Source organism: Lampetra fluviatilis, unplaced genomic scaffold (assembly GCF_964198595.1).
Source record: "Lampetra fluviatilis unplaced genomic scaffold, kcLamFluv1.1 SCAFFOLD_421, whole genome shotgun sequence".
Lineage (NCBI taxonomy): Eukaryota > Metazoa > Chordata > Hyperoartia > Petromyzontiformes > Petromyzontidae > Lampetra > Lampetra fluviatilis.
In genome coordinates this window covers 20,001-45,604 of record NW_027621745.1, presented here as the reverse complement: position 1 = coordinate 45,604, position 25,604 = coordinate 20,001, and the positions used below count along the sequence as shown (strand labels likewise).

Genomic DNA, 25,604 nt, shown 5'->3' with positions numbered 1-25,604 from the left:
GGTGGTGGTGGTTGTGGTGGTTGTGGTGGTGATGGTGGTGGTGGTGGTGGTTGTGGTGGTGGTGGTGGTTGTGGTGGTGGTGGTGGTGGTGGTGGTGGTGGTGACGGTGGTGGTGGTGGTGGTGGTGGTGGTGGTTGTGGTGGTGGTGGTGGTTGTGGTGGTGGTGGTGGTGATGGTGGTGGTGGTGGTGGTTGTGGTGGTGGTGGTGGTTGTGGTGGTGGTGGTGGTGGTGGTGGTGGTGGTGATGGTGGTGGTGGTGGTGACGGTGGTGGTGGTGGTGGTGGTGACGGTGGTGGTGGTGGTGGTGGTGACGGTGGTGACGGTGGTGGTGGTGGTCGTGGTGGTGGTGGTGGTGGTTGTGGTGGTGGTTGTGGTGGTGGTGGTGACGGTGGTGGTGACGGTGGTGACGGTGGTGGTGGTGGTGGTGGTGGTGGTGGTTGTGGTGGTGGTTGTGATGGTGGTGGTGGTGGTTGTGATGGTGGTGGTGGTGGTGGTGGTGGTTGTGATGGTGGTGGTGGTGGTTGTGGTTGTGGTGGTGGTGACGGTGGTGACGGTGGTGGTGGTGGTGGTGGTGGTGGTGGTGACGGTGGTGGTGGCGGTGGTGGTGACGGTGGTGGTGGTGGTGACGGTGGTGGTGGTGGTGGTGGTGACGGTGGTGGTGGTGGTGGTGGTGACGGTGGTGGTGGTGGTGGTGGTGGTGGTGACGGTGGTGGTGGTGACGGTGGTGGTGGTGGTGGTGGTGGTGACGGTTGTGGTGGTGGTGGTGGTGACGGTGGTGGTGGTGGTGGTGATGGTGGTGGTGGTGGTGGTGATGGTGGTGGTGGTGGTGATGGTGGTGGTGGTGGTGATGGTGGTGGTGATGGTGGTGGTGATGGTGGTGGTGATGGTGGTGGTGACGGTGGTGGTGACGGTGGTGGTGACGGTGGTGGTGGTGGTGGTGGTGGTGGTGATGGTGGTGGTGGTGGTGGTGGTGATGGTGGTAGTGACGGTGGTGGTGGTGGTGGTGATGGTGGTGGTGACGGTGGTGGTGGTGGTGGTGGTGGTGGTGGTGACGGTGGTGGTGGCGGTGGTGGTGGTGGTTGTGGTGGTGGTGGTGGTGGTGGTGGTGACGGTGGTGGTGGTGGTGGTGGTGGTGGTGGTTGTGGTGATGGTGGTGGTGGTGACGGTGGTGGTGGTGGTGGTGGTGGTTGTGGTGATTGTGGTGATTGTGGTGATGGTGGTGATGGTGGTGGTGGTGGTGATTGTGGTGATGGTGGTGGTGGTGACGGTGGTGGTGGTGGTGGTGACGGTGGTGGTGATGGTGGTTGTGGTGGTGGTGGTGGTGGTTGTGGTGGTTGTGGTGGTGGTGGTTGTGGTGGTTGTGGTGGTGGTGACGGTGGTGGTGGTGGTGGTGGTGGTGGTGGTTGTGGTGGTGGTTGTGGTGGTGGTGGTGGTGGTGGTTGTGGTGGTTGTGGTGGTGGTGACGGTGGTGACGGTGGTGACGGTGGTGGTGGTGGTGGTGGTGGTGGTTGTTGTGGTGGTGGTGGTGGTGACGGTTGTGGTGGTGGTGGTGGTGACGGTGGTGGTGGTGGTGGTGATGGTGGTGGTGGTGGTGATGGTGGTGGTGATGGTGGTGGTGGTGGTGGTGGTGATGGTGGTGGTGATGGTGGTGGTGACGGTGGTGGTGGTGGTGGTGGTGACGGTGGTGACGGTGGTGGTGGTGGTGGTGATGGTGGTGGTGACGGTGGTGGTGGTGGTGGTGGTGGTGGTGATGGTGGTGGTGATGGTGGTGGTGACGGTGGTGGTGGTGGTGGTGGTGGTGATGGTGGTGGTGACGGTGGTGGTGGTGGTGGTGATGGTGGTGGTGATGGTGGTGGTGACGGTGGTGGTGGTGGTGGTGGTGACGGTGGTGACGGTGGTGGTGGTGGTGGTGATGGTGGTGGTGACGGTGGTGGTGGTGGTGGTGATGGTGGTGGTGACGGTGGTGGTGGTGGTGGTGGTGGTGATGGTGGTGGTGACGGTGGTGGTGGTGGTGGTGGTGGTTGTGGTGATGGTGGTGGTGACGGTGGTGGTGGTGGTGGTGGTGGTGGTGACGGTGGTGGTGGCGGTGGTGGTGGTGGTTGTGGTGGTGGTGGTGGTGGTGGTGACGGTGGTGGTGGTGGTGGTGGTGGTGGTTGTGGTGATGGTGGTGGTGGTGACGGTGGTGGTGGTGGTGGTGGTGGTTGTGGTGGTGGTGATTGTGGTGATGGTGGTGGTGGTGGTGATTGTGGTGATGGTGGTGGTGGTTGTGGTGGTGGTGGTTGTGGTGGTTGTGGTGGTGGTGACGGTGGTGGTGACGGTGGTGGTGGTGGTGGTGGTGGTGGTGGTTGTGGTGGTGGTTGTGGTGGTGGTGGTGGTGGTGGTTGTGGTGGTTGTGGTGGTGGTGACGGTGGTGACGGTGGTGACGGTGGTGGTGGTGGTGGTGGTGGTGGTGGTTGTGGTGGTGGTGACGGTTGTGGTGGTGGTGGTGGTGACGGTTGTGGTGGTGGTGGTGGTGGTGACGGTGGTGACGGTGGTGGTGGTGGTGGTGGTGGTGGTGGTGACGGTGGTGACGGTGGTGACGGTGGTGGTGGTGATGGTGGTGGTGGTGGTGACGGTGGTGGTGGTGGTGGTGATGGTGGTGGTGGTGGTGGTGGTGGTGATGGTGATGGTGGTGATGGTGGTGATGGTGGTGATGGTGGTGGTGGTGGTGGTGGTGGTGGTGACGGTGGTGGTGGTGGTGGTGACGGTGGTGGTGGTGGTGGTGGTGACGGTGGTGGTGGTGGTGGTGGTGACGGTGGTGGTGGTGACGGTGGTGGTGGTGGTGGTGGTGGTGACGGTTGTGGTGGTGGTGGTGGTGACGGTGGTGGTGGTGGTGGTGATGGTGGTGGTGGTGGTGATGGTGGTGGTGGTGGTGATGGTGGTGGTGGTGGTGGTGGTGGTGGTGATGGTGGTGGTGATGGTGGTGGTGACGGTGGTGGTGGTGGTGGTGGTGGTGGTGACGGTGGTGGTGGTGATGGTGGTGGTGGTGGTGGTGACGGTGGTTGGTGGTGATGGTGGTGGTGACTGGTGGTGGTGGTGGTGTGGTGGTGGTGATGGTGGTGGTGACGGGTGGTGGATGGGTGATGGTGGTGGTGAGTGGTGGTGTGGTGGTGGTGGTGTGGTGATGGTGGTGGTGACGGTGGTGGTGGTGGTGACGTGGTGGTGGCGTGGTGGTGGTGTTGTGGTGGTGGTGGTGGTGGTGTGACGGTGGTGGTGGTGGTGGTGGTGGTGGTTGTGGTGATGGTGGTGGGTGACGGTGGTGGGTGGTGGTGGGTGGTGGTGGTGTGGTGGTGGTGGTGGTGGTGATTGTGGTGATGGTGGTGGTGGTGACGGTGGTGGTGGTGGTGGTGAGGTGGTGGTGAGGTGGTGTGTGGTGGTGGTGGTGGTTGTGGTGGTGGTGGGTGGTGGTGGTGGTGGTGATGGTGTGGTGGTGGTGTGGTGACGGTGGTGGTGATGGTGGTGGTGGTGGTGGTTGTGGTGGTGGTGATGGTGGTGGTGGTTGTGGTGATGGTGGCTGTGGTGGTGGTGGTGGTTGGTGGTGGTGGTGGTGTGGTGGTGGTGTGGTGGTGGTTGTGGTGGTGGTGGTGGTGGTGTGGTGGTGGTGGTGGTTGTGGTGGTGGTTGTGGTGGTGGTGGTTGTGGTGGTGTGTGGTGATGGTGGTGATTGTGGTGATGGTGGTGTGGTGGTGGTGGTTGGTGGTGGTGGTGAGGTGGTGATTGTGGTGACGGTGGTGAGGTGGTGGTGGTGTGGTGGTGGTGTGGTGGTGGTGGTGTGGTGGTGGTGGTGGTGATTGTGGTGATGATGGTGGTGGTGTCGGTGGTGACGGTGGTGGCGGTGGTGGTGGTGATGGTGGTGATGGTGGTGATTGTGGTGGTGACGGTGGTGGTGTCGGTGGTGACGGTGGTGGTGGTGGTGGTGGTGGTGTGATGGTGGTGATGGTGGTGGTGATGGTGGTGGTGATGGTGGTGGTGTGGTGGTGTGGTGGTGGTGATGGTGGTGGTGTTGTGGTGATGATGGTGGTGGTGATGGTGGTGGTGATTGTGGTGATGATGGTGGTGGTGGTGATTGTGGTGATGATGGTGGTGGTGGTGACGGTGGTGGTGGTGACGGTGGTTGTGGTGGTGGTGGTGGTTGTGGTGGTTGTGGTGGTGTGTGGTGGTTGTGGTGGTGGTGGTGGTGGTGTGATGGTGGTGGTGGTGACGGTGGTGGTGGTGATGAGGTGAGGGGTGGTGGTGGTGGTTGTGGTGGTGATGATGGTGGTGGTGGTGGTTGTGGTGGTGATGGTGGTGGTGGTGGGGGGTGATGATGGTGGTGGTGGTGGTGGTAGTTGTGGTGGTGATGATGATGGTGGTGGTGGTGGTGGTGTGGTGGTGATGGTGGTGATGGTGGTGGTGGTGGTGGTGGTGGTGTGATGATGGTGGTGGTGGTGGTGGTGATGATGGTGGTGGTGTCTCTCTGTGTGTCTCTATGTGAGTTTCTGTGTGTTTGTGTGTCTCTCTATCTCTCTCTGTGTCTCTGTGTGTTTGTGGTGGTTGGGTGATGGTGGTGATGGTGGTGGTGGTGGTGATGGTGGTGGTGGTGGTGATGGTGGTGGTGATGCTGGTGGTGGTGGTGATGGTGGTGATGGTGGTGGTGATGGTGGTGATGCTGGTGGTGGTGGTGATGGTGGTGGTGATGGTGGTGGTGGTGGTGATGGTGGTGGTGGTGGCGGTGACGGTGGTGATGGTGGTGGTGATAGTGATGATGGTGGTGGTGATGATGGTGATGATGGTGGTGATGGTGGTGGTGGCGGTGACGGTGGTGATGGTGGTGGTGATAGTGATGATGGTGGTGGTGATGATGGTGATGATGGTGGTGGTGGTGGTGATGGTGGTGACGATGGTGGTGACGATGGTGGTGACGATGGTGGTGACGATGGTGGTGACGATGGTGGTGGTGATGATGGTGGTGGTGGTGGTGGTTGTGGTGACGATGGTGGTTGTGTTGGTGGTGTCTCTCTGTGTGTCTCTCTGCGTGTCTCTCTATCTCTCTCTGTGTCTCTGTGTCTCTCTGCGTGTTTGTGGTGGTGGTGATGGTGGTGATGTTGATGGTGGTGGTGATGATGGTGGTGATGGTGGTGGTGGTGATGGTGTTGATGTTAGTGATGGTAGTAAAGATGATGTTGTTGATGGTGATGTTAGTGATGGTGATGTTGATGGTGATGTTAGTGATGATGTTGATGTTGTTGATGGTGATGTTAGTGATGATGATGTTGTTGATGATGATGATGTTGTTGATGTTGTTGATGTTGTTGATGGTGTTAGTGATGATGATGATGATGTTGTTGATGTTGATGGTGTTGATGTTAATGATGATGATGATGATGATGTTGATGGTGTTGATGTTAGTGATGATGATGTTGTTGATGTTGATGGTGTTGATGTTAGTGATGATGATGATGATGTTGATGTTGATGTTAGTGATGATGATGATGATGTTGATGTTGATGGTGTTGATGTTGATGTTAGTGATGATGATGTTGATGTTGTTGATGTTGATGGTGTTGATGTTAGTGATGATGTTGTTGATGTTGATGGTGTTGATGTTGATGTTAGTGATGATGATGATGATGTTGATGTTGATGGTGTTGATGTTGATGTTAGTGATGATGATGTTGATGTTGTTGATGTTGATGGTGTTGATGTTAGTGATGATGTTGTTGATGTTGATGGTGTTGATGTTGATGTTAGTGATGATGATGATGTTGTTGATGTTGATGGTGGTGATGTTAGTGATGATGATGATGATGATGTTGATGTTGATGGTGTTGATGTTGATGTTAGTGATGATGATGATGATGTTGATGTTGATGGTGTTGATGTTGATGTTAGTGATGATGATGATGATGTTGATGTTGATGGTGTTGATGTTAGTGATGATGATGATGATGTTGTTGATGTTGATGGTATTGATGTTGATGTTAGTGATGATGATGATGATGATGTTGATGTTGATGGTGTTGATGTTAGTGATGATGATGATGATGTTGATGTTGATGGTATTGATGTTGATGTTAGTGATGATGATGATGATGATGATGTTGATGTTGATGGTGTTGATGTTGATGTTAGTGATGATGTTGATGTTGATGGTGTTGATGTTGATGTTAGTGATGATGATGTTGATGTTAGTGATGTTGATGGTGGTGATGTTGATGTTAGTGATGATGATGATGTTGATGTTGATGGTGTTGATGTTAGTGATGATGATGATGATGTTGATGTTGATGGTGGTGATGTTAGTGATGATGATGATGATGATGTTGATGTTGATGGTGTTGATGTTAGTGATGATGATGATGATGTTGTTGATGTTGATGGTGTTGATGTTAGTGATGATGATGTTGTTGATGTTGATGGTGTTGATGTTAGTGATGATGATGATGTTGTTGATGTTGATGGTGTTGATGGTGGTGATGATGATGATGATGTTGTTGTTGATGTTGTTGATGTTGATGATGATGTTGTTGATGATGTTGTTGATGGTGATGTTAGTGATGATGTTGTTGATGTTGTTGATGATGATGATGATGTTGATGTTGTTGATGTTGTTGATGATGATGATGTTGTTGTTGTTGTTGATGATGGTGTTGATGATGGTGTTGATGTTGATGATGATGATGTTGTTGTTGATGTTGATGGTGTTGATGTTGTTGATGGTGTTGATGTTGTTGATGTTAGTGATGATCTGGGACGATCTGAAGAAGCGAACGGTGATCCAGTTGGAGTTCTCCACAGACGTGAGGGCTGTGAAGCTGAGACGAGACCGGTGACGACAACAACCACAACCACAACAACAACAACCACAACCACAACCACAACAACAACAACAACACACCACAACAACAACAACAACACACCACCACACCACAACACCACCCACACCGTGTCTCTGTCTGTGTGTGTGTGTGTGTCTGTGTGTGTCTCTGTCTGTGTGTGTGTGTGTCTGTGTGTGTGACTGTGTGTGTGTGACTGTGTGTGTGTGTGTCACTGTGTGTGTGTGTGTGTGTCACTGTGTGTGTCACTGTGTGTGTGTGTGTCTGTCACTGTGTGTGTGTCTGTCACTGTGTGTGTGTGTGTCACTGTGTGTGTGTGTCACTGTGTGTGTGTGTGTCACTGTGTGTGTGTGTGTGAGTGTGTGTGTCACTGTGTGTGTGTGTGTGACTGTGTGACTGTGTGTGTGACTGTGTGTGTGTCACTGTGTGTGTGTGTGTGACTGTGTGACTGTGTGTGTGACTGTGTGTGTGTGTGTCACTGTGTGTGTGTGTGTGTGTGTCACTGTGTGTGTCACTGTGTGTGTGTGTGTCTGTCACTGTGTGTGTGTCTGTCACTGTGTGTGTGTGTGTCACTGTGTGTGTGTGTCACTGTGTGTGTGTCACTGTGTGTGTGACTGTGTGAGTGTGTGTGTGACTGTGTGTGTGTGTGTGACTGTGTGTGTGTGTGTCACTTTGTGTGTCTGTGTGTGACTGTGTGAGTGTCACTGTGTGTGTGTGTGTGACTGTGTGTGTGTGTGTGACTGTGTGTGTGAGTGTGTGTCACTGTGTGTGTGTGTGTGACTGTGTGTGTGTGTGACTGTGTGTGTGTGTGTGACTGTGTGTGTGTGTCACTGTGAGTGTGTGTGTGTGTGACTGTGTGTGTGTGTGACTGTGTGTGTGTGACTGTGTGTGTGACTGTGTGTGTGTGTGTGAGTGTGTGTGTGTGTGACTGTGTGTGTGACTGTGTGTGTGTGTGACTGTGTGTGTGACTGTGTGTGTGACTGTGTGTGTGTGTGACTGTGTGTGTGTGTCACTGTGACTGTGTGTGTGTGACTGTGTGTGTGTGTGACTGTGACTGTGTGTGTGTGACTGTGTGTGTGTGTGACTGTGTGTGTGTGTGACTGTGTGTGTGACTGTGTGTGTGTGTGTGACTGTGTGTGTGTGACTGTGTGTGTGTGTGTGACTGTGTGTGTGTGTGTGTGACTGTGTGTGTGTGTGACTGTGTGTGTGTGTGTGTGTGACTGTGTGTGTGTGTGTGTGTGACTGTGTGTGTGTGTGTGTGACTGTGTGTGTGTGTGTGACTGTGTGTGTGTGTGACTGTGTTTGTGTGTGACTGTGTGTGTCACTGTGTGTGTGTGTGTGTCACTGTGTGTGTGTGTGACTGTGTGTGTGTGTGTGTGACTGTGTGTGTGTGTGTGTGTGACTGTGTGTGTGTGTGTGTGACTGTGTGTGTGTGTGTGACTGTGTGTGTGTGTGTGACTGTGTGTGTGTGTGTGACTGTGTGTGTGTGTGTGTGTGTGACTGTGTGTGTGTGTGTGTGTGACTGTGTGTGTGTGTGACTGTGTTTGTGTGTGACTGTGTGTGTGTGTTTGTGTGTGTCACTGTGTGTGTGTGTGTGTCACTGTGTGTGTGTGTGACTGTGTGTGTGTGTGTGTGTGTGACTGTGTGTGTGTGTGTGTGTGACTGTGTGTGTGTGTGTGTGACTGTGTGTGTGTGTGTGTGTGTGACTGTGTGTGTGTCACTGTGTGTGTGTCACTGTGTGTGTGACTGTGTGAGTGTGTGTGACTGTGTGTGTGTGTGTGACTGTGTGTGTGTGTGTGTGACTGTGTGTGTGTGTCACTGTGTGTGTGTGTGTGTGTGACTGTGTGTGTGTGTGTGTGTGACTGTGTGTGTGTGTGTGTGTGACTGTGTGTGTGTGTGACTGTGTGTGTGAGTGTGTGTCACTGTGACTGTGTGTGTGTGTCACTGTGTGTGTGTGTGTGTGTGTCACTGTGTGTGTCACTGTGTGTGTGACTGTGTGTGTGTGTAGTATCGTGGTGGTGCTGGACTCACTGATCAAGGTGTTCACCTTCACACAGAACCCGCACTGTGTGTGTGTGTGTCACTGTGTGTGTGAGTGTGTGTGACTGTGTGTGTGTCACTGTGTGTGTGTGTGTCACTGTGTGTGTGTGACTGTGTGTGAGTGTGTGTGTGTGTCACTGTGTGTGTGTGTCACTGTGTGTGTGTGTCACTGTGTGTGTGTGACTGTGTGTGTGTGTGTGAGTGTGTGTGTGTGTCACTGTGTGTGTGTGTGTGTCACTGTGTGTGTGACTGTGTGTCTGTGTGTGTGACTGTGTGTGTGACTGTGTGTGTGTGTGTGACTGTGTGTGTGTGACTGTGTGTGTGTGTGTGTGTCACTGTGTGTGACTGTGTGTGTGTGTGTGTGTCACTGTGTGTGTGTGTCACTGTGTGTGTGTGTCACTGTGTGTGTGTCACTGTGTGTGTGTGTCACTGTGTGTGTGTGTGACTGTGTGTCACTGTGTGTGTGACTGTGTGTCACTGTGTGTGTGACTGTGTGTCACTGTGTGTGTGTGTGTGTGTCACTGTGTGTGTGTGTGTGTGTCACTGTGTGTGTGTGTGTGTGTCACTGTGTGTGTGTGTCACTGTGTGTGTGTGTGTGTGTGTGTGACACTGTGTGTGTGTGTGTCACTGTGTGTGTGTGTGTCACTGTGTGTGTGTGTGTCACTGTGTGTGTGTGTGTGACTGTGTGTGTGTGACTGTGTGTGTGTGTGACTGTGTGTGTGTGTGACTGTGTGTGTGTGACTGTGTGTGTGTGTGTGACTGTGTGTGTGTGTGTAACTGTGTGTGTCACTGTGTGTGTGTGTGTGTGACTGTGTGTGTGTGTGACTGTGTGTGTGTGACTGTGTGTGTGTGTGTGTGACTGTGTGTGTGTGACTGTGTGTGTGTGACTGTGTGTGTGTGACTGTGTCTGTGTGTGTGTGACTGTGTGTGTGTGTGTGACTGTGTGTGTGTGTGTGTCTGTGTGTGTGACTGTGTGTGTGTGTCTGTGTGTGTGACTGTGTGTGTGTGTGACTGTGTGACTGTGTGTGTGTGTGACTGTCTGACTGTGTGAGTGTGTGAGTGTGTGTGTGTGTGTGACTGTGTGTGTGTGTGTGTGACTGTGTGTGTGTGTGTGTCTGTGTGTGTGAGTGTGTGTGTCTGTGTGTGTGACTGTGTGTGTGTGTGACTGTGTGACTGTGTGTGTGTGTGTGACTGTGTGACTGTGTGTGTGTGTGACTGTGTGTGTGTGTGACTGTGTGTGTGTCTGTGTGTGTGACTGTGTGTGTGTGTGTGTGACTGTGTGTGTGTGTGTGTGTGACTGTGTGTGTGTGACTGTGTGTGTGTGTGTGACTGTGTGTGTGTGTGTGTGTGTCACTGTGTGTGTGTGTGTGTGTCACTGTGTGTGTGTGTGACTGTGTGTGTGTGTGTGTGTCACTGTGTGTGTGTGTGTGTGTCACTGTGTGTGTGTGTGACTGTGTGTGTGTGTGTGTGTCACTGTGTGTGTGTGTGTGACTGTGTGTGTGTCACTGTGTGTGTGTGTGACTGTGTGTGTGTGTGTGTGTCACTGTGTGTGTGTGTGTGTCACTGTGTGTGTGTGTGTGTCACTGTGTGTGTGTGTGTGTGTCACTGTGTGTGTGACTGTGTGTGACTGTGTGTGTGACTGTGTGACTGTGTGTGTGTGTGTGTGACTGTGTGTGTGACTGTGTGTGTGTGACTGTGTGTGTGTGACTGTGTGTGTGACTGTGTGTGTGACTGTGTGTGTGAGTGTGTGTGTCTGTGTGTGTGTGAGTGTGTGTGTGTGACTGTGTGTGTGTGTGACTGTGTGTGTGTGTAGTATCGTGGTGGTGCTGGACTCACTGATCAAGGTGTTCACCTTCACACAGAACCCGCACCAGCTGCACGTGTTCGAGACCAGCCACAACCCCAAAGGTACCACAACCACAACCAGCACAACCACCACCACCACCACAACCAGCACAACCACAACCACCACCACAACCACCACCACAACCACCACCACAACCACCACCACAACCACAACCACCACTTAACTACCACAACTACCACAACAACCACAACCACCACCACAACCACCACCACAACCACCACCACCACCACAACCACCACTTAACTACCACCACTTAACTACCACAACCACCACTACTATCACAACCGCCACCAGCACCACAACTACCACCACAACTACCACTACTACCACCACAACTACCACAACAACCACAACCACCACCACAACTACCACCACCACAACTACCACCACAACTACCACCACAACTACCACCACCACAACTACCACCACAACTACCACCACAACTACCACCACAACCACCACCACAACCACCACAACCACCACCACCACAACCACCACCACCACAACTGCTACAACCACTTAACTACCTCTTAACTACCACCACCACAACTACCACAACTACCACAACTACCACTACCTTTCTGTGTGTGTGTGTGTCTGTGTGTGTGTCACTGTGTGTGTGTGTCACTGTGTGTGTGTCACTTTGTGTGTGTGTGTGTCACTGTGTGTGTGTGTCACTGTGTGTGTGTCACTTTGTGTGTGTGTGTGTGTCACTGTGTGTCACTGTGTGTGTGTGTGTCACTGTGTGTGTCACTGTGTGTGTGTGTGTGTCACTGTGTGTGTGTCACTGTGTGTCACTGTGTGTGTGTGTGTGTCACTGTGTGTCACTGTGTGTGTGTGTGTCACTGTGTGTGTCACTGTGTGTGTGTGTGTGTCACTGTGTGTGTGTCACTGTGTGTCACTGTGTGTGTGTGTGTCACTGTGTGTGTCACTGTGTGTGTGTGTGTGTCACTGTGTGTGTGTCACTGTGTGTCACTGTGTGTGTGTGTGTGTCACTCTGTGTGTGTGTCACTGTGTGTGTGTGTCACTGTGTGTGTGTCACTGTGTGTGTCACTGTGTGTCACTGTGTGTGTGTGTGTCACTGTGTGTGTCACTGTGTGTGTGTGTGTGTCACTGTGTGTGTGTCACTGTGTGTCACTGTGTGTGTGTGTGTCACTGTGTGTGTCACTGTGTGTGTGTGTGTGTCACTGTGTGTGTGTCACTGTGTGTCACTGTGTGTGTGTGTGTGTCACTGTGTGTGTAGGTCTCTGTGTGTGTGTCTCTCTCACTGTGTGTGTGTGTCACTGTGTGTGTCACTCTCTCTCTGTGTGTGTGTGTGTCACTGTGTGTGTCACTGTGTGTGTGTGTGTCACTGTGTGTGTGTGTCACTGTGTGTGTGTGTGTCACTGTGTGTGTGTGTCACTGTGTGTGTCACTCTCTCTCTGTGTGTGTGTGTCACTGTGTGTGTCACTCTCTCTCTGTGTGTGTGTGACTGTGTGTGTCACTGTGTGTGTGTCACTGTGTGTGTGTGTCACTGTGTGTGTGTGTGTCACTGTGTGTGTGTGTCACTGTGTGTGTCACTCTCTCTCTGTGTGTGTGTGTCACTGTGTGTGTCACTATGTGTGTCACTATGTGTGTGTGTCACTGTGTGTGTCACTGTGTGTGTCACTGTGTGTGTCACTGTGTGTGTCACTGTGTGTCACTGTGTGTGTCACTGTGTGTGTCACTGTGTGTGTGTGTGTGTCACTGTGTGTGTGTGTGTGTCACTGTGTGTGTGTCACTGTGTGTGTGTCACTGTGTGTGTGTCACTGTGTGTGTGTCACTGTGTGTGTGTCACTGTGTGTAGGTCTCTGTGCGCTGTGTCCTCACAGCAACAACTCCCTGCTAGTCTTCCCAAGCCCCCGGGTTGGCCAGGTCACCACAGTCGACCTCGCCTGCCCCGAGCGCTCGCCCCTGGAGATCGCCGCTCACGAAGGACCCCTGTCCTGCTTGGCACTCGGCACGCACGGAGCCAGGCTAGCCACAGCCTCGCAGAAGGTGGGTGGGTGAGGGGGTGGGTGGGTGGGTGGGTGGGTGAGTGACTGAGTGGGTGAGTGACTGACTGACTGACTGAGTGGGTGAGTGACTGACTGAGTGACTGACTGAGTGAGTGGGTGAGTGAGTGACTGACTGAGCGCTCGCCCCTGGAGATCGCCGCTCACGAAGGACCCCTGTCCTGCTTGGCACTCGGCACGCACGGAGCCAGGCTAGCCACAGCCTCGCAGAAGGTGGGTGGGTGAGTCAGTGGGTGAGTGGGTGGGTGGGTGAGGGGGTGAGTGATTGATTGATTGAGTGGGTGAGTGATTGATTGATTGATTGAGTGGGTGGGTGAGTGACTGACTGACTGACTGACTGAGTGGGTGAGTGAGTGACTGACTGAGTGAGTGAGTGGGTGAGTGACTGACTGAGTGACTGACTGAGTGGGTGAGTGAGTGATTGACTGAGCGCTCGCCCCTGGAGATCGCCGCTCACGAAGGACCCCTGTCCTGCTTGGCACTCGGCACGCACGGAGCCAGGCTAGCCACAGCCTCGCAGAAGGTGGGTGGGTGAGTCAGTGGGTGAGTGGGTGGGTGGGTGAGGGGGTGAGTGATTGATTGATTGAGTGGGTGAGTGATTGATTGATTGAGTGGGTGGGTGAGTGACTGACTGAGTGAGTGAGTGGGTGAGTGACTGACTGAGTGACTGACTGAGTGGGTGAGTGAGTGATTGACTGAGCGCTCGCCCCTGGAGATCGCCGCTCACGAAGGACCCCTGTCCTGCTTGGCACTCGGCACGCACGGAGCCAGGCTAGCCACAGCCTCGCAGAAGGTGCGTGGGTGGGTGAGTGGGTGGGTGGGTGGGTGAGTGGGTGGGTGAGTGATTGATTGATTGAGTGGGTGAGTGGGTGGGTGAGTGGGTGGGTTGGTGGGTGGGTGAATGGGTGGGTGGGTGAGTGGGTGGGTTGGTGGGTGGGTGAGTGGGTGGGTGGGTGAGTGAGTGAGTGGGTGGGTTGGTGGGTGGGTGGGTGAGTGGGTGGGTGGGTGGGTGGGTGAGTGGGTGGGTGGGTGGGTGGGTGGGTGGGTGGGTGGGTGGGTGGGTGAGTGAGGGGGTGGGTGAGTGGGTGGGTGGGTGAGTGGGTGGGTGGGTGGGTGGGTGGGTGGGTGGGTGGGTGGGTGGGTGGGTGGGTGGGTGGGTGGGTGGGTGGGTGGGTGGGTGGGTGGGTGGGTGAGTGAGTGGGTGGGTGGGTGAGTGGGTGGGTGGGTGAGTGGGTGGGTGGGTGGGTGAGTGGGTGGGTGGGTGGGTGGGTGAGTGGGTGAGTGAACGTTGTGTGGTGGTCGTGTTTGGACGTTCAGGGCACGTTGGTGCGAGTCTTTGACACGGCCACTGGGCAACTTCTCCAGGAGCTCCGGAGAGGCTCCGGTCCAGCCACCATCTACTGGTAACCACCATCATCACCATCATCATCATCACCATCATTATCATCACCACCATCATCATCACCATCATCACCATCACCATCATTATCATCATCATCATCACCATCACCACCATCACCAACATCACCACCATCATCACCATCATCACCATCATCACCATCATCACCACCACCATCATCACCATCATTATCATCATCACCACCATCATCATCATCACCATCATCATCATCACCATCATCATCATCACCATCATCATCATCACCATCATCATCATCACCATCATCACCATCATCATCATCACCATCATCATCATCACCACCATCACCATCATCATCATCACCATCATCATCATCATCACCATCATCATCATCACCATCATCATCATCACCATCATCATCATCACCACCATCACCATCATCATCATCACAATCATCATCATCACCATCATCATCATCACCATCATCATCATCACCATCATCATCATCACCATCATCATCATCACCATCATCATCATCACCATCATCATCATCACCATCATCATCATCACCACCATCACCATCATCATCATCACAATCATCATCATCACCATCATCATCATCACCATCATCATCATCACCATCATCATCATCACCATCATCATCATCACCATCATCATCATCACCATCATCATCATCACCACCATCACCATCATCATCATCACCATCATCATCATCACCATCATCATCATCACCATCATCATCATCACCATCATCACCATCATCATCATCACCACCATCACCATCATCATCATCACCATCATCATCATCACCATCATCATCATCACCATCATCATCATCACCATCATCATCATCACCATCATCATCATCATCACCATCATCACCACCACCATCATCACCATCATCATCACCATCACCATCACCATCATCACCATCATCATCATTACCATCACCATCATCACCACTAACTAGTGTGTGTGTGTGTCACTGTGTGTGTGTGTGTGTCACTGTGTGTGTGTGTGTCACTGTGTGTGTGTGTGTGTCACTGTGTGTGTGTGTGTGTCACTGTGTGTGTGTGTGTGTCACTGTGTGTGTGTGTGTGTCACTGTGTGTGTGTGTGTGTGTCACTGTGTGTGTGTGTGTGTCACTGTGTGTGTGTGTGTGTGTCACTGTGTGTGTGTGTGTGTCACTGTGTGTGTGTGTGTGTGTCACTGTGTGTGTGTGTGTGTCACTGTGTGTGTGTGTGTGTCACTGTGTGTGTGTGTGTGTGTCACTGTGTGTGTGTGTGTCACTGTGTGTGTGTGTGTCACTGTGTGTGTGTGTGTGTGTCACTGTGTGTGTGTGTGTGTCACTGTGTGTGTGTGTGTGTCACTGTGTGTGTGTGTGTGTCACTGTGTGTGTGTGTGTGTCACTGTGTGTGTGTGTGTGTGTCACTGTGTGTGTGTGTGTGTCACTGTGTGTGTGTGTGTGTGTCACTGTGTGTGTGTGTGTGTCACTGTGTGTGTGTGTGTGTGTCACTGTGTGTGTGTGTGTGTCACTGTGTGTGTGTGTGTGTCACTGTGTGTGTGTGTGTGTGTCACTGTGTGTGTGTGTGTCACTGTGTGTGTGTGTGTCACTGTGTGTGTGTGTGTGTGTCACTGTGTGTGTGTGTGTCACTGTGTGTGTGTGTGTGTGTCACTGTGTGTGTGTGTGTCACTGTGTGTGTGTGTCACTGTGTGTGTGTGTGTCACTGTGTGTGTGTGTGTCACTGTGTGTGTGTGTGTGTCACTGTGTGTGTGTGTGTGTGTCACTGTGTGTGTGTGTCACTGTGTGTGTGTGTGTGTGTCACTGTGTGTGTGTGTCACTGTGTGTGTGTGTGTGTGTCACTGTGTGTGTGTGTCACTGTGTGTGTGTGTCACTGTGTGTGTGTGTCACTGTGTGTGTGTGTGTCACTGTGTGTGTGTGTCACTGTGTGTGTGTGTCACTGTGTGTGTGTGTCACTGTGTGTGTGTGTCACTGTGTGTGTGTGTGTGTCACTGTGTGTGTGTGTGTCACTGTGTGTGTGTGTGTGTCACTGTGTGTGTGTGTGTGTCACTGTGTGTGTGTGTGTGTCACTGTGTGTGTGTGTGTCACTGTGTGTGTGTGTGTGTCACTGTGTGTGTGTGTGTCACTGTGTGTGTGTGTGTGTGTCACTGTGTGTGTGTGTGTCACTGTGTGTGTGTGTGTGTGTCACTGTGTGTGTGTGTGTCACTGTGTGTGTGTGTCACTGTGTGTGTGTGTGTCACTGTGTGTGTGTGTGTCACTGTGTGTGTGTGTGTGTCACTGTGTGTGTGTGTGTGTGTCACTGTGTGTGTGTGTCACTGTGTGTGTGTGTGTGTGTCACTGTGTGTGTGTGTCACTGTGTGTGTGTGTGTGTGTCACTGTGTGTGTGTGTCACTGTGTGTGTGTGTCACTGTGTGTGTGTGTCACTGTGTGTGTGTGTGTCACTGTGTGTGTGTGTCACTGTGTGTGTGTGTCACTGTGTGTGTGTGTCACTGTGTGTGTGTGTCACTGTGTGTGTGTGTGTGTCACTGTGTGTGTGTGTCACTGTGTGTGTGTGTGTCACTGTGTGTGTGTGTGTGTCACTGTGTGTGTGTGTGTCACTGTGTGTGTGTGTGTCACTGTGTGTGTGTGTGTGTCACTGTGTGTGTCACTGTGTGTGTGTGTCACTGTGTGTGTGTGTCACTGTGTGTGTGTGTGTCACTGTGTGTGTGTGTGTCACTGTGTGTGTGTGTGTGTCACTGTGTGTGTCACTGTGTGTTGTGTGTGTGTGTGTGTCACTGTGTGTGTCACTGTGTGTGTGTGTGTCACTGTGTGTGTGTGTGTCACTGTGTGTGTGTGTGTCACTGTGTGTGTGTGTGTCACTGTGTGTGTGTGTGTCACTGTGTGTGTGTGTGTCACTGTGTGTCACTGTGTGTGTGTGTGTGTCACTGTGTGTGTGTGTGTCACTGTGTGTGTGTGTCACTGTGTGTGTGTGTGTCACTGTGTGTGTGTGTGTCACTGTGTGTGTGTGTGTCACTGTGTGTGTGTGTGTCACTGTGTGTGTGTGTGTGTCACTGTGTGTGTGTGTGTCACTGTGTGTGTGTGTGTGTCACTGTGTGTGTGTGTGTCACTGTGTGTGTGTGTGTGTCACTGTGTGTGTGTGTGTGTCACTGTGTGTGTGTGTGTGTCACTGTGTGTGTGTGTGTCACTGTGTGTGTGTGTGTGTCACTGTGTGTGTGTGTGTCACTGTGTGTGTGTGTGTGTCACTGTGTGTGTGTGTGTCACTGTGTGTGTGTGTCACTGTGTGTGTGTGTCACTGTGTGTGTGTGTGTCACTGTGTGTGTGTGTGTCACTGTGTGTGTGTGTGTCACTGTGTGTGTGTGTGTCACTGTGTGTGTGTGTGTGTCACTGTGTGTGTGTGTGTCACTGTGTGTGTGTGTGTCACTGTGTGTGTGTGTGTCACTGTGTGTGTGTGTGTGTCACTGTGTGTGTGTGTGTCACTGTGTGTGTGTGTGTGTCACTGTGTGTGTGTGTGTGTCACTGTGTGTGTGTGTGTGTCACTGTGTGTGTGTGTGTCACTGTGTGTGTGTGTGTGTCACTGTGTGTGTGTGTGTCACTGTGTGTGTGTGTGTCACTGTGTGTGTGTGTGTCACTGTGTGTGTGTGTGTCACTGTGTGTGTGTGTGTCACTGTGTGTGTGTGTGTCACTGTGTGTGTGTGTGTCACTGTGTGTGTGTGTGTGTCACTGTGTGTGTGTGTGTGTCACTGTGTGTGTGTGTGTGTCACTGTGTGTGTGTGTGTCACTGTGTGTGTGTGTGTCACTGTGTGTGTGTGTGTCACTGTGTGTGTGTGTGTCACTGTGTGTGTGTGTGTCACTGTGTGTGTGTGTGTCACTGTGTGTGTGTGTGTGTCACTGTGTGTGTGTGTGTCACTGTGTGTGTGTGTGTGTCACTGTGTGTGTGTGTCACTGTGTGTGTGTGTGTCACTGTGTGTGTGTCACGTGTGTGTGTGTGTGTCACTGTGTGTGTGTGTGTCACTGTGTGTGTGTGTGTGTCACTGTGTGTGTGTGTGTGTCACTGTGTGTGTGTGTGTGTCACTGTGTGTGTGTGTGTGTCACTGTGTGTGTGTGTGTCACTGTGTGTGTGTGTGTGTCACTGTGTGTGTGTGTGTCACTGTGTGTGTGTGTGTGTCACTGTGTGTGTGTGTGTCACTGTGTGTGTGTGTGTCACTGTGTGTGTGTGTGTCACTGTGTGTGTGTGTGTCACTGTGTGTGTGTGTGTCACTGTGTGTGTGTGTGTCACTGTGTGTGTGTGTGTCACTGTGTGTGTGTGTGTGTCACTGTGTGTGTGTGTGTCACTGTGTGTGTGTGTGTCACTGTGTGTGTGTGTGTCACTGTGTGTGTGTGTGTGTCACTGTGTGTGTGTGTGTCACTGTGTGTGTGTGTGTCACTGTGTGTGTGTGTGTCACTGTGTGTGTGTGTGTCACTGTGTGTGTGTGTGTCACTGTGTGTGTGTGTGTGTCACTGTGTGTGTGTGTGTCACTGTGTGTGTGTGTGTGTCACTGTGTGTGTGTGTCACTGTGTGTGTGTGTGTCACTGTGTGTGTGTGTCACGTGTGTGTGTGTGTGTCACTGTGTGTGTGTGTGTGTCACTGTGTGTGTGTGTGTGTCACTGTGTGTGTGTGTGTGTCACTGTGTGTGTGTGTGTGTCACTGTGTGTGTGTGTGTGTCACTGTGTGTGTGTGTGTGTCACTGTGTGTGTGTGTGTGTCACTGTGTGTGTGTGTGTGTCACTGTGTGTGTGTGTGTCACTGTGTGTGTGTCACGTGTGTGTGTGTGTGTCACTGTGTGTGTGTGTGTGTCACTGTGTGTGTGTGTCACTGTGTGTGTGTGTGTGTCACTGTGTGTGTGTGTGTGTCACTGTGTGTGTGTGTGTCACTGTGTGTGTGTGTGTCACTGTGTGTGTGTGTCACTGTGTGTGTGTGTCACTGTGTGTGTGTGTGTGTCACTGTGTGTGTGTGTGTGTGTGTGTGTGTCACTGTGTGTGTGTGTGTCACTGTGTGTGTGTGTGTCACTGTGTGTGTGTGTGTCACTGTGTGTGTGTGTGTCACTGTGTGTGTGTGTGTCACTGTGTGTGTGTGTGTCACTGTGTGTGTGTGTGTGTCACTGTGTGTGTGTGTGTGTCACTGTGTGTGTGTGTGTCACTGTGTGTGTGTGTGTCACTGTGTGTGTGTGTGTCACTGTGTGTGTGTGTGTCACTGTGTGTGTGTGTGTCACTGTGTGTGTGTGTGTCACTGTGTGTGTGTGTGTCACTGTGTGTGTGTGTGTCACTGTGTGTGTGTGTGTGTCACTGTGTGTGTGTGTGTGTCACTGTGTGTGTGTGTGTGTCACTGTGTGTGTGTGTGTGTCACTGTGTGTGTGTGTGTGTCACTGTGTGTGTGTGTGTGTCACTGTGTGTGTGTGTCACTGTGTGTGTGTGTGTGTCACTGTGTGTGTGTGTGTCACTGTGTGTACGTGTGTGTGTGTGTGTCACTGTGTGTACGTGTGTGTGTGTGTGTCACTGTGTGTGTGTGTGTGTGTCACTGTGTGTGTGTGTGTCACTGTGTGTGTGTGTGTCACTGTGTGTGTGTGTGTGTCACTGTGTGTGTGTGTGTGTCACTGTGTGTGTGTGTGTCACTGTGTGTGTGTGTGTGTCACTGTGTGTGTGTGTCACTGTGTGTGTGTGTGTGTCACTGTGTGTGTGTGTGTCACTGTGTGTGTGTGTGTCACTGTGTGTGTGTCACGTGTGTGTGTGTGTGTCACTGTGTGTGTGTCCGTGTGTGTGTGTGTGTCACTGTGTGTGTGTGTGTCACTGTGTGTGTGTGTGTCACTGTGTGTGTGTCACGTGTGTGTGTGTGTGTCACTGTGTGTGTGTGTGTCACTGTGTGTGTGTGTCACTGTGTGTGTGTGTGTGTCACTGTGTGTGTGTGTGTCACTGTGTGTGTGTGTGTCACTGTGTGTGTGTGTGTCACTGTGTGTGTGTGTGTCACTGTGTGTGTGTGTGTCACTGTGTGTGTGTGTGTCACTGTGTGTGTGTGTCACTGTGTGTGTGTGTGTGTCACTGTGTGTGTGTGTGTCACTGTGTGTGTGTGTGTGTCACTGTGTGTGTGTGTGTGTCACTGTGTGTGTGTGTGTCACTGTGTGTGTGTGTGTCACTGTGTGTGTGTGTGTCACTGTGTGTGTGTGTGTGTCACTGTGTGTGTGTGTGTCACTGTGTGTGTGTGTGTCACTGTGTGTGTGTGTGTCACTGTGTGTGTGTGTGTCACTGTGTGTGTGTGTGTCACTGTGTGTGTGTGTGTCACTGTGTGTGTGTGTGTCACTGTGTGTGTGTGTGTCACTGTGTGTGTGTGTGTCACTGTGTGTGTGTGTGTCACTGTGTGTGTGTGTGTCACTGTGTGTGTGTGTGTCACTGTGTGTGTGTGTGTGTCACTGTGTGTGTGTGTGTGTCACTGTGTGTGTGTGTGTCACTGTGTGTGTGTGTGTCACTGTGTGTGTGTGTGTCACTGTGTGTGTGTGTGTCACTGTGTGTGTGTGTGTGTCACTGTGTGTGTGTGTGTGTCACTGTGTGTGTGTGTGTCACTGTGTGTGTGTGTGTGTCACTGTGTGTGTGTGTGTGTCACTGTGTGTGTGTGTGTCACTGTGTGTGTGTGTGTCACTGTGTGTGTGTGTGTCAGTGTGTCACTGTGTGTGTGTGTGTGTCACTGTGTGTGTGTGTGTCACTGTGTGTGTGTGTGTGTCACTGTGTGTGTGTGTGTGTCACTGTGTGTGTGTGTCACTGTGTGTGTGTGTGTCACTGTGTGTGTGTGTGTCACTGTGTGTGTGTGTGTCACTGTGTGTGTGTGTGTGTCACTGTGTGTGTGTGTGTCACTGTGTGTGTGTGTGTCACTGTGTGTGTGTGTGTCACTGTGTGTGTGTGTGTCACTGTGTGTGTGTGTGTCACTGTGTGTGTGTGTGTGTCACTGTGTGTGTGTGTGTGTCACTGTGTGTGTGTGTGTGTCACTGTGTGTGTGTGTGTGTCACTGTGTGTGTGTGTGTGTCACTGTGTGTGTGTGTGTGTCACTGTGTGTGTGTGTGTCACTGTGTGTGTGTGTGTCACTGTGTGTGTGTGTCACTGTGTGTGTGTGTCACTGTGTGTGTGTGTGTCACTGTGTGTGTGTGTGTGTGTGTGTGTCACTGTGTGTGTGTGTGTGTCACTGTGTGTGTGTGTGTGTCACTGTGTGTGTGTGTGTCACTGTGTGTGTGTGTGTCACTGTGTGTGTGTGTGTCACTGTGTGTGTGTGTGTCACTGTGTGTGTGTGTGTGTCACTGTGTGTGTGTGTGTGTCACTGTGTGTGTGTGTGTCACTGTGTGTGTGTGTCACTGTGTGTGTGTGTGTCACTGTGTGTGTGTGTGTCACTGTGTGTGTGTGTGTCACTGTGTGTGTGTGTGTCACTGTGTGTGTGTGTGTCACTGTGTGTGTGTGTGTCACTGTGTGTGTGTGTGTCACTGTGTGTGTGTGTGTCACTGTGTGTGTGTGTGTCACTGTGTGTGTGTGTGTCACTGTGTGTGTGTGTGTGTCACTGTGTGTGTGTGTGTGTCACTGTGTGTGTGTGTCACTGTGTGTACGTGTGTGTGTGTGTGTCACTGTGTGTGTGTGTGTGTGTCACTGTGTGTGTGTGTGTGTCACTGTGTGTGTGTGTGTGTCACTGTGTGTGTGTGTGTGTCACTGTGTGTGTGTGTGTGTCACTGTGTGTGTGTGTGTGTCACTGTGTGTGTGTGTGTGTCACTGTGTGTGTGTGTGTGTCACTGTGTGTGTGTGTGTGTCACTGTGTGTGTGTCACGTGTGTGTGTGTGTGTCACTGTGTGTGTGTGTGTGTCACTGTGTGTGTGTGTGTGTCACTGTGTGTGTGTGTCACTGTGTGTGTGTGTGTGTCACTGTGTGTGTGTGTGTGTCACTGTGTGTGTGTGTGTCACTGTGTGTGTGTGTGTCACTGTGTGTGTGTGTGTCACTGTGTGTGTGTGTGTCACTGTGTGTGTGTGTGTCACTGTGTGTGTGTGTGTCACTGTGTGTGTGTGTCACTGTGTGTGTGTGTGTGTCACTGTGTGTGTGTGTGTCACTGTGTGTGTGTGTGTGTCACTGTGTGTGTGTGTGTGTCACTGTGTGTGTGTGTGTCACTGTGTGTGTGTGTGTCACTGTGTGTGTGTGTGTCACTGTGTGTGTGTGTGTGTCACTGTGTGTGTGTGTGTGTCACTGTGTGTGTGTGTGTCACTGTGTGTGTGTGTGTGTCACTGTGTGTGTGTGTGTCACTGTGTGTGTGTGTGTCACTGTGTGTGTGTGTGTCACTGTGTGTGTGTGTGTCACTGTGTGTGTGTGTGTCACTGTGTGTGTGTGTGTCACTGTGTGTGTGTGTGTCACTGTGTGTGTGTGTGTCACTGTGTGTGTGTGTGTCACTGTGTGTGTGTGTGTGTCACTGTGTGTGTGTGTGTCACTGTGTGTGTGTGTGTGTCACTGTGTGTGTGTGTGTCACTGTGTGTGTGTGTGTCACTGTGTGTGTGTGTGTCACTGTGTGTGTGTGTGTCACTGTGTGTGTGTGTGTGTCACTGTGTGTGTGTGTGTGTCACTGTGTGTGTGTGTGTCACTGTGTGTGTGTGTGTTTCACTGTGTGTGTGTGTGTGTCACTGTGTGTGTGTGTGTCACTGTGTGTGTGTGTGTCACTGTGTGTGTGTGTGTCAGTGTGTCACTGTGTGTGTGTGTGTGTCACTGTGTGTGTGTGTGTCACTGTGTGTGTGTGTGTGTCACTGTGTGTGTGTGTGTGTCACTGTGTGTGTGTGTCACTGTGTGTGTGTGTGTCACTGTGTGTGTGTGTGTCACTGTGTGTGTGTGTGTCACTGTGTGTGTGTGTGTGTCACTGTGTGTGTGTGTGTCACTGTGTGTGTGTGTGTCACTGTGTGTGTGTGTGTCACTGTGTGTGTGTGTGTCACTGTGTGTGTGTGTGTCACTGTGTGTGTGTGTGTGTCACTGTGTGTGTGTGTGTGTCACTGTGTGTGTGTGTGTGTCACTGTGTGTGTGTGTGTGTCACTGTGTGTGTGTGTCACTGTGTGTGTGTGTCACTGTGTGTGTGTGTGTGTCACTGTGTGTGTGTGTGTGTCACTGTGTGTGTGTGTGTGTCACTGTGTGTGTGTGTGTGTCACTGTGTGTGTGTGTGTGTCACTGTGTGTGTGTGTGTCACTGTGTGTGTGTGTGTCACTGTGTGTGTGTGTCACTGTGTGTGTGTGTGTCACTGTGTGTGTGTGTGTGTCACTGTGTGTGTGGGTGTCACTGTGTGTGTGTGTGTGTCACTGTGTGTGTGTGTGTGTGTCACTGTGTGTGTGTGTGTGTGTCACTGTGTGTGTGTGTGTGTCACTGTGTGTGTGTGTGTGTGTCACTGTGTGTGTGTGTGTCACTGTGTGTGTGTGTGTGTGTCACTGTGTGTGTGTGTGTGTCACTGTGTGTGTGTGTGTGTGTCACTGTGTGTGTGTGTGTGTGTCACTGTGTGTGTGTCACTGTGTGTGTGTGTGTGTGTCACTGTGTGTGTGTGTGTGTGTCACTGTGTGTGTGTGTGTGTGTCACTGTGTGTGTGTGTGTGTGTCACTGTGTGTGTGTGTGTGTGTCACTGTGTGTGTGTGTGTGTGTCACTGTGTGTGTGTGTGTGTCACTGTGTGTGTGTGTGTGTCACTGTGTGTGTGTGTGTGTCACTGTGTGTGTGTGTGTGTGTCACTGTGTGTGTGTGTGTGTCACTGTGTGTGTGTGTGTGTGTCACTGTGTGTGTGTCACTGTGTGTGTGTGTGTGTGTCACTGTGTGTGTGTGTGTGTGTCACTGTGTGTGTGTGTGTGTCACTGTGTGTGTGTGTGTGTCACTGTGTGTGTGTGTGTGTCACTGTGTGTGTGTGTGTGTGTCACTGTGTGTGTGTGTGTGTCACTGTGTGTGTGTGTGTGTGTCACTGTGTGTGTGTGTGTGTGTGTGTGTCACTGTGTGTGTGTGTGTGTGTCACTGTGTGTGTGTGTGTGTGTCACTGTGTGTGTGTGTGTGTCACTGTGTGTGTGTGTGTGTCACTGTGTGTGTGTGTGTGTCACTGTGTGTGTGTGTGTGTGTCACTGTGTGTGTGTGTGTGTGTCACTGTGTGTGTGTGTGTGTCACTGTGTGTGTGTCACTGTGTGTGTGTGTGTGTGTGTCACTGTGTGTGTGTGTGTGTGTCACTGTGTGTGTGTGTGTGTGTCACTGTGTGTGTGTGTGTGTGTCACTGTGTGTGTGTGTCACTGTGTGTGTGTGTGTGTCACTGTGTGTGTGTGTGTGTGTCACTGTGTGTGTGTGTGTGTGTCACTGTGTGTGTGTGTGTGTGTGTGTCACTGTGTGTGTGTGTGTGTGTCACTGTGTGTGTGTGTGTGTGTCACTGTGTGTGTGTGTGTGTCACTGTGTGTGTGTGTGTGTCACTGTGTGTGTGTGTGTGTCACTGTGTGTGTGTGTGTGTGTCACTGTGTGTGTGTGTGTGTCACTGTGTGTGTGTGTGTGTGTCACTGTGTGTGTGTCACTGTGTGTGTGTGTGTGTGTCACTGTGTGTGTGTCACTGTGTGTGTGTGTGTGTGTCACTGTGTGTGTGTGTGTGTGTCACTGTGTGTGTGTGTGTGTGTCACTGTGTGTGTGTGTGTGTGTCACTGTGTGTGTGTGTGTGTCACTGTGTGTGTGTGTGTGTCACTGTGTGTGTGTGTGTCACTGTGTGTGTGTGTGTGTCACTGTGTGTGTGTGTGTCACTGTGTGTGTGTGTGTCACTGTGTGTGTGTGTCACTGTGTGTGTGTGTGTCACTGTGTGTGTGTGTGTCACTGTGTGTGTGTGTGTCACTGTGTGTGTGTGTGTGTCACTGTGTGTGTGTGTGTCACTGTGTGTGTGTGTGTGTGTGTCACTGTGTGTGTGTGTGTGTCACTGTGTGTGTGTGTGTCACTGTGTGTGTGTGTGTGTGTGTCACTGTGTGTGTGTGTGTGTCACTGTGTGTGTGTGTGTGTCACTGTGTGTGTGTGTCACTGTGTGTGTGTCACTGTGTGTGTGTGTGTCACTGTGTGTGTGTGTGTGTCACTGTGTGTGTGTGTGTGTCACTGTGTGTGTGTGTGTGTCACTGTGTGTGTGTGTGTGTCACTGTGTGTGTGTGTGTGTCACTGTGTGTGTGTGTGTGTCACTGTGTGTGTGTGTGTGTCACTGTGTGTGTGTGTGTGTCACTGTGTGTGTGTGTGTGTCACTGTGTGTGTGTGTGTGTCACTGTGTGTGTGTGTGTGTCACTGTGTGTGTGTGTGTGTCACTGTGTGTGTGTGTGTGTCACTGTGTGTGTGTGTGTGTCACTGTGTGTGTGTGTGTGTCACTGTGTGTGTGT

General features: G+C 52.0%; 1 protein-coding gene across 1 annotated transcript in view; it reads left to right on the top strand.

Moving 5' to 3' along the window:
- The window catches only part of WDR45B (WD repeat domain 45B), a 55,844-nt gene that overhangs the window by 12,547 nt on the left and 17,693 nt on the right, over positions 1–25,604 (top strand). Inside the window, exons 4-7 of the mRNA XM_078885809.1 lie at positions 6,759–6,846; positions 10,707–10,801; positions 12,586–12,776; positions 14,111–14,196. Coding sequence (XP_078741935.1) covers positions 6,759–6,846; positions 10,707–10,801; positions 12,586–12,776; positions 14,111–14,196 — 460 coding nt within the window. The remainder of the gene's footprint in view (positions 1–6,758; positions 6,847–10,706; positions 10,802–12,585; positions 12,777–14,110; positions 14,197–25,604) is intronic.